A 10,784-nucleotide genomic window follows, 5' to 3' on the forward strand; every position below is an offset into this window, starting at 1 on the left:
AAAAAATAAAAAAAAAATTATCCCACAATTTTTTTTACCAAGCCCAAAATAATTTTAAAAACCAAGTTAATTTTTTTCATCCAATACGGGGCTCAACACTCACACGGGCAGGCATGCCAAGTTGAATTTTTGTATCCCAAATAAATAGTGCCTCAATACTCACAGGGGCATGTCAATTAGGAATGGATGCCAGTCAGTTGCGGTCTCGAAATTTTTAATTTGTTATTTGTCTATTAGATTGGTAGATTAAAGAAAATCAATCCACATCCGTCTGTCAATCTGGCGGATGTGAATTGTGCGGATTGGATGATAGATGTGAATCGGTTTGGTGATTTAAAATTTTATAAATTTTCAATATAATTCAACTTGTGCACCTCCTAAAAAAAAAAAGTATTACAGTAAACGACTTAAAAAAGTATTATAATCGCATGCATCATCCAAATAAAAGAAGTTTGAAACTTTAGAATATTACAATCACTGCATGCCTCATCCACATATTATAATTACAGCATACCTCATCGACATAAAGTATTATATAAAGTATAATAATCTATGATTCTTAAAATATAAAAACAATTCAAAAATCAAAATCATAAATAGAGCAGTAGCAGAGAATATATGTCTCTGTATTGTTATATCTATATATGTTTTTAAAAATAAAAACCAACTAGCATATAGTTTATTTAGTATTTTTAAAGTTAGACTTAAAAACTAAAAAATATAGATAAATAATACATTTATTTTTTTCAATTCAAAAAATATATTCAACAGAATATTTAAACTCTTTTTCAATTGAAAATACAAACAAAATATTTAAATAAATTAAAAACACAAAGTCTTACAAATTACTAGGGGTGTTCGCGGTTTGGCGGTTCGGTTGGGACCAAAAAAATCTCAAATCCGTCATCCGTCCAAAACTAGGTGGATTAGAAAAAATCAATCCGCAACCATCCTCTCGTCATCACGCATCCGTCCAAAATGCGGCGAATTAGTTCGGTTTGATCGATTTGAACGAATCGATATATCCGCTACTCATCCTTGATGCCAATATTATGTAAGAATATTTGATACAAAATTTATTTTAGTCTCAAACATTTTTGGTGAAAGTTTTGTGATTACATGGTGTACTTATATTAAATTTTTGGAGAAATTGTACCCAAAAAAATTAATGATTGAACCTTGTAACAAAATAGTTTTTTATTTTGTCAATTTAAACTATAAGTTTTTATTTGTTTTCAATTTAGACCACTCACATATTTTTGGTAGGTAAAAACTTAAGAAAAATAATATTTTAGTGATTAAATCCAATATAAGTATACATAAATGAATCAATTGCTCTTTTTGGCTAGATTTAATAACGAAAATATTAATTTTTTTCTATTTTACTTAATAAAAATAAACAGATAATTTATATAAAAAACAAATCAAAAGATTAAATTTTAAATTAACAAAATTAAAAGCTCATGATTTATTTTATTTATTTTGTATTACCCGAAATTGTTTCTCTACATTGTCTACACAGCAACAAATTAGTCAACTTTCTCGCTCTTTAAATTATTATATTACAACCATGGACTCGTGGTCGTGGAGTTGTTTAAAAAGAAAAAAGAAAAAAATAAACATGGACTTGGGGATGTTGACACTATACCTATACAATAAGAATTAAATGGTACATGTTTAATTGAATAAAAAAATGCCTCCAGCCTCGAGCTCTGTTTTCCAAATCAAATACAAAATGGTTCTCATTCCAAAACAGATCCATGTGGTTCCAAAAACAACATAACAAATAATTTTTAACAAATTACAAACATAGTAAGACAAGTATGGTAAAAATTGTTCCGATCAGCCAACGCCTCACAGAATCACTGCTTGGCGCTGCTTGCGATGCTCCTCCTCCTCCAGCTGTGGTCGATGATGCGGCAGGCGGTGGAGGTGAGATCGTAGGGACATCACATGTGCCAAATGTCGCATTTACCTGTCCATGTGTGGAAAAAATTATTAGTCAGCTATTGGTTTAGGTTGAAGCATAGTATCAAATAGTCTTATCATATTAGACATGCACAAAGACAATGCCCAAATGGTTTAGGTATGAATTAGGTAGAGTTTTCAAATATTATATTGGGATTATTGCAACGGTGGTGATATATGATCATTAACGAAATGTTAGTCATACAAAATTTTCAAAGAAAGCTATACATGCAATATTGAGAGCATTCGTGTTACTTTTTGTGAAATTTTACAACTACTTGACCAGTAATTAGTTGTACTACACTTTTTCTTTTATTTGCATAAAAAATATTATACAAACAAATCTCCTAATCAATTCTTGGACGTCTAAAAGGACTCACTTTAAAAGATAATAATAATAATTGATTCCGAATTAAAAAATCAATAGGTTGAAATTAATTGACAAGGATTCATTAGTGCAAACAAAATTGTATTTATTTATTTATTTTTAAATAACAGAAGAAAAATATGTTATCACATTAAATATTTAAGCTGACTTATTATTTATCAGATAGAATTAGTAGCAAACCTTGCAATAAGCAATGTTATCACATCCACAAGTCAGATGACCATTCGCTTCATCCACGGCTTCTGGGGCTCCCCCACCATCACTCAACTAGAACAAGTCAATAATAAATCCATCAACCAACCGAATATTATAATTTTTGTTTTCTTTATTTTTTTTTTTAGCTACAAACAAAACATATCTCTATTGAAAGGGTCTATGAAGTGCAGGTCAATCTTCCCCTACCTGGTAAAAATCAACAGCAATGAAGTTTGGCCACCGTTTGCCAGATGCATGATAACAAGTATTTGTCATACTGATCAACGAAGCAGAATTATCAACGCAAGCGCCTGTTGTATTGGGATCAGTAGGAAAGTAGTTCTCAAGAACCAATGATATTGTTGACGTGTTCATAGGAGGTGATTCTGCACGGTTTGGACAGGTACCAGCTACCATTCCCTCATTGCCATCTGCACTTTTAGACACACACCATAAGAAATGTAAACCAAAAAAATGGGAAACAAAAACAAGCCATTTTTCACCGATTTCAAAAACACTTTCCACGCCAATGATCTCCTAATTTGTTTTTTTTTTTAACTTTTTTTTTTTAAACATTGCATATTTTCAGTAAGACTCACATTGATTTTCTACCACATATCTCCACTCATAAGCAATCCCCTCGGAAGCCTCCTTGGATTGTATTGAAGTGAAGACGAGCAAGCGCTGATTCTGCTGAACCATATCATCCACAGTAGGCCAATCGCTGCCATTTTTGGGCATCCGAGACACTGGAAACCAGTAATTACTGAGGCCAGAGGCATTGAAGACCTTTGTCAAGCCCTGCGGCGCTTTCACATAATCTTCAATGAAGATGGTAACTATTTCTGTCGGATTTGCTTCCATAAACACCTGAATCTCTTTCAGCACGTTGATGGCAGGTTGCTGGGAGAGAAAATTTGCACAAAATCAACTACAAGAGAAATGACAATTCAAAGTTTATCAACACACTGGCAGTTGGGGAAACAAACTTACAAATGCTGTATAGTTGTAACACTGTCCACGATAAGAATGACATAACCAGACGTCATTGTTGAAGTCATACATATCAAGCATGAGCCCTCGAACGCCATTCTATAAAAGAAACAAACACATTCCTTAGCAAACTATTTTTTTGATTTGAATGAGTTGCACATAACCTTCATCGAAAGAATCAAAAGTTTGCTGAAAGAGGGTATTGATCAGTTTTTAACAATTTCCCACGCAAATAAAGAACAAAATTACTTAGCAAATCACATCTGAAATCCAAGATTGGCAAAAATTCATCTTTTAAATTCATCGTTTGCCTATACGCATTAGCATGTGATCCAAATGCCATTTTTCTCCCAACCCAGGTAGATGCAAGGATTAGTTGTAATAAATTATATTAAAATTTAATGAAATAATTTTTAAAGTCAAACTTGACCATTTATAGGTTCAAACGACATGTCATAACACATTTCCAAAATGAACAATGTGGAATGATACAGGTAGGTGAGACTTGTAGAATGCTTATCTTATAATCTAAGCAAACATTTCCCAACAATCATTTCACACACACAACCACCTCTTCGTTTTCCCTTCAAATTGCAAAAATTCTGGTATAACGACATTCGGTGTTTTCAATATCATCATAATGGAAAAAAAGGCAAAAAATCGATTTTTTTATTTTAAAAACTTCATCTTAAATAACATGGCAGAGACATTTTCGATATTAACAAATGATTAATAATATTTTGCCTTGTAAAAACAGATAACAAAAAATTACCTACCATAATAACCACAAAAAATTATTGATTAAACAATAAATAGCTCTCTGCCATTTAACCAACTAGGCCTAGCCTAGTTGACCACCATGATTTCTTTTAGACTTAGTCCCAAGGAGTTCATGGGTTCAATTCCCCTTAGGAGAGTTGAATTGAATTAAGGAAGTGCAAGCACTTAAAAATTTTGCCAAGAGTAGGGAGTTACCAACTAACATTTGCCGATCAAAATAAATAAATAAATAACTCTCTGTCATTTAATATAAAAATTAGTTATTCAACCAATTAACTAAAAGGGAAGTGATTGAGACCCTCCAATCACCCCCGCATCACTCCACACACACGTGGCGGTTAGTGATTGGAGGAAAAAAAAAAAATTGATCAATCAGAGAGAGAGAGAGAGGGGGGAGGGGGAGGGGATCAAGGGGTGGGCAAAAAAGGGGTCCTGATCATTTTCTAAGAGCATCTCCAATGCACTAGGCATATAATACTTGTTAGTTAAAATGCCTAGTGTGATTCACTTTTTTCAATTCCAATGCACTAGGCATATGATTAGGCATTTTGGCTCAACTCATATTCACTAGCTACATGTAGCTAGCCTTCAATGCTAGGCAAAATGTATTCAATCATTAGGATCATTTCCCTCCATCTTTGTTGTTGACGTGACATTCTATAAAATTAATAGTATTTGGATAAATAGCTAAAATAAAGAGTATGGTTGGAGTAAAAACATAAAACAGTTGATAGGCAAAATAAAATGTATACTTTATAGTAATATTTAGATAGGTAAAATGCCTACTACCGTTGGAGATGCTCTAACTAAACAACACAGGGGTAGAATGGTAATCTTACTTTAAGCTGGTTGGTAACCGAATCGTCCTGGTTCGTCGGAGAAACAATAACCGATCCGGTGAGGGACTTGGCCCCGGACATAGCATACGAATTGTGGGTCGTTAGCCATGAGTACTTATTAAACGGTAGACCTTTCACCTGTCATCATCATCATCGTCATCAATTCACAAAACCCATCATACATATCCCAAATCAAAACAACAATCAAATATATGTATGCATGAACTTGTATATATATTTTTTATATGTATATACCTTGGAAGTGGGACTCAAGGGTTGAATGCGGGTGCATCTGAGGCGGGTGTTGCCATTTGCAGGGCATGTTTCGCATCGTAGTCCGGCGTCACACTGATTGTCGGAGGAGCAGGTTTCGCCGATCTGTTTATTTGTTGGTGAAATGAAAATAAAATTAGTATTTTTAGAAGATGTGTTGATTTATTTGGAGAAAGCATGAAGATGGGGATGTAAAAGAATGAACCTGGAGACTAGAACAATAGCCGAATAATAGACCGACTGTAATCAAGACGGCAAAAAAATGAATTCTCTGCAATTTAGAGAGAGAGACAGGGGGGTTAGTGTTTTACATTAACACAGAGAGAGAGAGGAGAGAGAGAGAGAGAGAATTGAAAGAACTGAAGATGCATTGTTAATGAAGATTTCATTGGAAAAAAAATTTTAAAAAATGAAGATTTCATTGCATGCCTGCATTTCCGGATTTCCGTCGATTTTTAGAGAGAGAGAGAGAGAGAGATAGAGGTCTCTGTTTCTCCTTCTCTATATGTGTGGGGATTTTAAATTAAGGGTTGGAAATAAGGTTTTTTTTTTCTGATTTGACTTGGTCTCTTTTGGAAGGGAGGCGGGGCAAACTGAAATTAACGACGTTGTACTACGTTTTTTCTTTGGTTTTTTATTACAAAAAAATAATAGTCATAACAACAATTCTGAGTTGGTAAGTATAGATTGGTTCAACCCAAACCAAATGAAAACAACAGAATATGAGAGTTTAGTAAGATTTTATACAAATTTTTATCATCTATTTATATTCATTTTATGAACGGTTATTGTATTTTTAAACTTACTCATTTGTCATGACATAAATTCACTATTTAGATTTATCTTATTTAAACTTTATTTATATTATATAATTAAATATAAAAAATTAATCGTGTAATTCAAAAGTCACTTAACACGAGGAGAGAGGGATTCTCAACAAAGAATGGAAGCATATCAACAAAGTTAGGGACTTAAAATTGTTCCAACTTACATGTTTTATATGTTATCTTAATGTTTGGTTGCTTTTATTGTAAGAAAATTTTCTTTTGTAAGTATTATTGTATTCATTTCTTTTAAAAGGCTGTTCACATTATACAGATTCTTTAATAGAAAACTATTCTAATGTGTAAAAAAATAAAAAATAATCAACACATTTGATGTAATCTCTTTGCATATGTATGAATTAGCTTTGTAGCATGAAAATACTCAATCAAATCAAAATAATATAAAACTGACATTTTTTAATATATATATATATATATATATTTATTTATTTATTTTATTGTAAACTGTTAGCAGGAAATTAGATTAATACGATTGGATATTTGATTTTTTTTTTTATAATCTCAAACTCAAATCTCTTGAAAAGCTTAATGCTGTGTTTGGTTGAGGTTTTTGGGGTGGGATTTGAAAAAGGAATGAGAAATGTAATCCTATTTATGTTTGGTTATAATAAAAAATATATAGGAAAAGAAAGGGGGTGAGAAATAAATAAAGAAATAGGAGACCTTTTAAGACATCAATTATATTTTATAACCAACACAACCAAACATAGTTGGGATTTGGAATTCTATTAATTCTTTCTCCTTTTCCTTTCATTTCCATTTCCCTTTCCATTTCCCTTCCCAAATCCCCCAACCAAACACAGCGTAAAGGTTCACTTGAGTTATGTACAAATTCAAATAATACTTTGATAGGTTTTAATTTCAAATGATAAGAGTTAAATGTCTCATTTATATATTTATTTTTGTTCTTAAATCAATATTCAAATAAGAAATGTGTAGGCACATGCATCAGTACATATGTAAATGTGTTCTCATAGATGATTGAATTTTGTGTGGAAAATTGACCAAGTCTGTCATGGTGCTTCTAGATAGGTATACCTAGTCGAGGGTCCGCAGACAATACATTAATAATATAATTTTCTCTCTCTTTCTTTGATTTAGTTCAAAATTAAAGAAGGAAAAATGACTTGGACCCCCAGCTGGGGGTGCTGGGGGTCGCCCATGATTGGGCAGAAAAACTGTTTTTTTTTTTTTTTTTTTTTTTTTTTAAGTTTCCGGCCAATCTCAGGCCAACACGTGGCACTGGGGGTCGGTGGGGGTCGTCCATATTGGGGGTCTATAGCATTGTTGTTAAAGAAGAATCGAAACTTATCCTTTTAATATCCATGCACATGGCAGAAGTTTAGACAATCCAATGAAATAGAGATATGTAAGTTAATTCGGAATTTCAGTTATCAAAAATTTATTCGAAGGAGATTATAAATATATATATATATATATTATATAATATATTTCAAAAATATCTAATAATTTGTTATATGAGATTCTAGGAAATGTAAAGTTTAGATGACTTTTTTATGATGAAGATACTTGAAGGTGTAACCGTGGAAAATCGCACAGTTCACTTTAGCTGGATACCTGGGCAATTTGGTGATGAGGATATTTAAATATCTAATTTTGTAGGATTTGATTAGGGTTTTGAATTTGGTATGTGTTTTGATAAAAATTCAAAAGCCTAAATCAAATTTGGTCCAACTTGGATAAAGACACCAAATAATCTAAATAACTCGAAATCCAAATTATACATATATAAATATTAGGGATGGCAATGGATAACCTACCCTGTGGGTATCCATGGAGACCCAACCCAAATACATGGGTTTTCCCCTCTTTTTCTTATCCATTGGGTAGGGTAGGTGATATTCTTTAAATACCCACAGGGGATGGGTTGGGGATGGGTACCCACTAATTTCCCCATATGTTTTTTTTTTTTTTTTTTTTTTTTTTTTTTTTTTTTTTTTTTTTTAAGATTCACAACTAAAACTAAATATACATTCAATCTTTTTTCTTTTTTTTATTTATTTATTTTTTCAGGTTCACAACCATTTTTTTTTTTTAAGATTCACAACTAAAACTAAATATACATTCAATCTTTTTTATTTATTTATTTATTTATTTTTTCAGGTTCACAACCATTTTTTTTTTTTTTTTTAAGATTCACAACTAAAACTGAATATACATTCAATCTTTTTTCTTTTTTTTATTTATTTATTTTTTCAGGTTCACAACCATTTTTTTTTTTTTTTTAGATCCACAACCAAAGCTAAATATACCTCTAATCTTTTTTTATTTTATTTTTAAGGTTCACAACCATTTTTTTTTTAATTTTTAAGATTCACAACAAAATTCGTGGGGGACTAAAGGAAAAAGATGGAGGATGGATTGGGTGTGGTAATGCATAGATATCTTAAAATGAGTGGTTCAGATTTGTTAAAGGTATAATTAGATTTTGGATAAATTAAAATGAATTGTTCAAATTTGCTAAGAGAAAGATGGTTTAATGTCTAAATTGTCCGTGGCTAACAATTCCTTGTTTATGCCCTGATGCAATTTAATATGAGTCTTATAACACTTTCTTCAAACAAACTTTTTGATTTTCTCAAAATTATATATTTGATTATTATAAAACAAACTTTTTAATTAATTAATTAATGTGCATTTGATTTTGTTGTTGAACCAAATAAAATAAAATAAGATTGAATGTATATTTAGCTTTTGTTGTGAACCTTAAAAAAATAAAAAATAAAATAAAAAAATAAGTTGTTAACATTAAATATATTAAAAAAGAAAGAAAAAAGATTGAAGGTATATTTAGCTAAAACCTTTATAAAAAAAAGACAAAAGAAAAACAAGAAGGTTGTTAACATTAAATATATTAAAAAAGAAAGAAAAAAGATTGAAGGTATATTTAACTTTTGTTGTGAACCTTAAATAAAAAAAAAAAAAAAAATTGTTAACATTAAATATATTAAAAAAGAAAGAAAAAAGATTGAAGGTATATTTAACTTTTGTTGTGAACCTTAAAAAAATAAAAAAATAAATAATAAATAAATAAATAAATAAATAAAAAATGTTAACATTAAATATATTAAAAAAGAAAGAAAAAAGATTGAAGGTATATTTAACTTTTGTTGTGAACCTTAAAAAATAAAAAAATAAAAAAATAAAAAAAAATAAAAAAAAATTGTTAACATTAAATATATTTAAAAAGAAAGAAAAAAGATTGAAGGTATATTTAGTTTTTGTTGTGAACCTTAAAAAAAAAAAAAAAAAAAAAAAAAAAAAAAAAAAAAAAAAAAGTGGTTGTTAACATTAAATATAAAAAATAAAAATGGGGATTAAAGTGGGTTGGGGAAAATCCATGCCCATTAAAAAATGGGGAGGGTGGTACCCATGGGGAATGGGGAATGGGGAATGGGGAAAATTTATTATAGGGGAATGGGGATGGGGAATTAATATCCACCCCATTGCCCCCCATTGCCATTCCTAATAAATATATAAAAATATTAACTATACATATAAATTATTAGTCATTATATGATATTAAAGTAATTTAAATCATTAAATCATAGTGAATATATTTTATATACATAAGTAACACAAAATATTGTCTTACTTATTTTCACTCATAAATGGTAAAAACTATCACCGTAGTAGCATATCTCTTATATTATATAAATATTTGTTTTAATATTATTAATGATTTTCTTAAAAAAAATGTAAATAAAGTATAATTTTAATAAATTAATAATTTAGCTGAAAAAAAAACTATAATTCATGTATAATTCGGCCATTTCAAGTTTAATTTGGTTCAGGTTTTATGCAGATAATCTCATGTTACAATTCGAACTTGTGCAGGCTTAAACAAGTTTAGCACAACTTTGATTGGGTTTGAATAACTTCCTAATCCGCTTGAACCCGTTGAGTTCCACCCTTAAATGTGACATTTGCAATTAAATTTTAAGGAGTTAGAACCCCATAAGTCATTTTTGGTGGTATTACATACTGTGAAAATTTTACCATGTCACGAAAATTTGAATTCATACTTCAAACATTAGGTAATGCTATGGCACCCTTATGCAACTTATGATATTTGTAAGTTTGATTATCACAAATATCACAACTCAATCCAATAGTCTTATAACTAAATATCACATAAAATATAATAAAAGAGATCTTGCATCATAACCAAAATAATGTCATAATCAACATCATAAAATCATAACAAATATCAAAATAGATTATAATCAAAGATTATAAAAATCGTAACTAAAGGTACATTCATAAGCAAATGTTCTACCAAACTAAATAAAAAATAGGCTACATCCCTCACGCTCATGTCATAGAGAGATACATTGCAACCTATTTCCATGTAGGACATTAATTCATTGTATTCTCTTTGGTATCCTTTTAATGGGGTCATTAAGGGATCGTTTGTTAACGTTTTTTATTTCTTATTTTTTGTTTTTATTTTCATTTTTTAATTGAAAATAAAAATTTGTT

The 10,784-nt window shown here is 30.1% G+C and overlaps 1 protein-coding gene across 1 annotated transcript; it reads right to left on the reverse strand.

Moving 5' to 3' along the window:
- Positions 1–1,715: 1,715 nt before the first annotated feature.
- LOC114312593 (PI-PLC X domain-containing protein At5g67130-like) lies at positions 1,716–6,204 on the reverse strand. Its single transcript, XM_082895639.1, has 9 exons — positions 5,866–6,204; positions 5,642–5,707; positions 5,419–5,541; positions 5,164–5,301; positions 3,545–3,643; positions 3,151–3,454; positions 2,759–2,982; positions 2,537–2,623; positions 1,716–1,975 (listed from the first exon to the last, which is right to left on the reverse strand). Exons 1-9 carry the CDS (start codon positions 5,869–5,871, stop codon positions 1,802–1,804), a joined length of 1,221 nt encoding a protein of 406 aa, XP_082751765.1. The 5' UTR covers positions 5,872–6,204; the 3' UTR covers positions 1,716–1,801.
- Positions 6,205–10,784: the final 4,580 nt, after the last annotated feature.

The sequence above is a fragment of the Camellia sinensis genome, chromosome 1 (genome assembly GCF_055761805.1).
Source record: "Camellia sinensis isolate YWXY chromosome 1, ASM5576180v1, whole genome shotgun sequence".
Lineage (NCBI taxonomy): Eukaryota > Viridiplantae > Streptophyta > Magnoliopsida > Ericales > Theaceae > Camellia > Camellia sinensis.

Coding starts and splice junctions, on each gene's coding strand:
- LOC114312593 (XM_082895639.1), bottom strand. Junction 5,542..5,641: donor GCTATTGTTCTAGTCTCCAG/GTTCATTCTTTT, acceptor ACAAATAAACAG/ATCGGCGAAACCTGCTCCTC. Junction 3,644..5,163: donor CGGTTACCAACCAGCTTAAA/GTAAGATTACCA, acceptor TTTCTTTTATAG/AATGGCGTTCGAGGGCTCAT.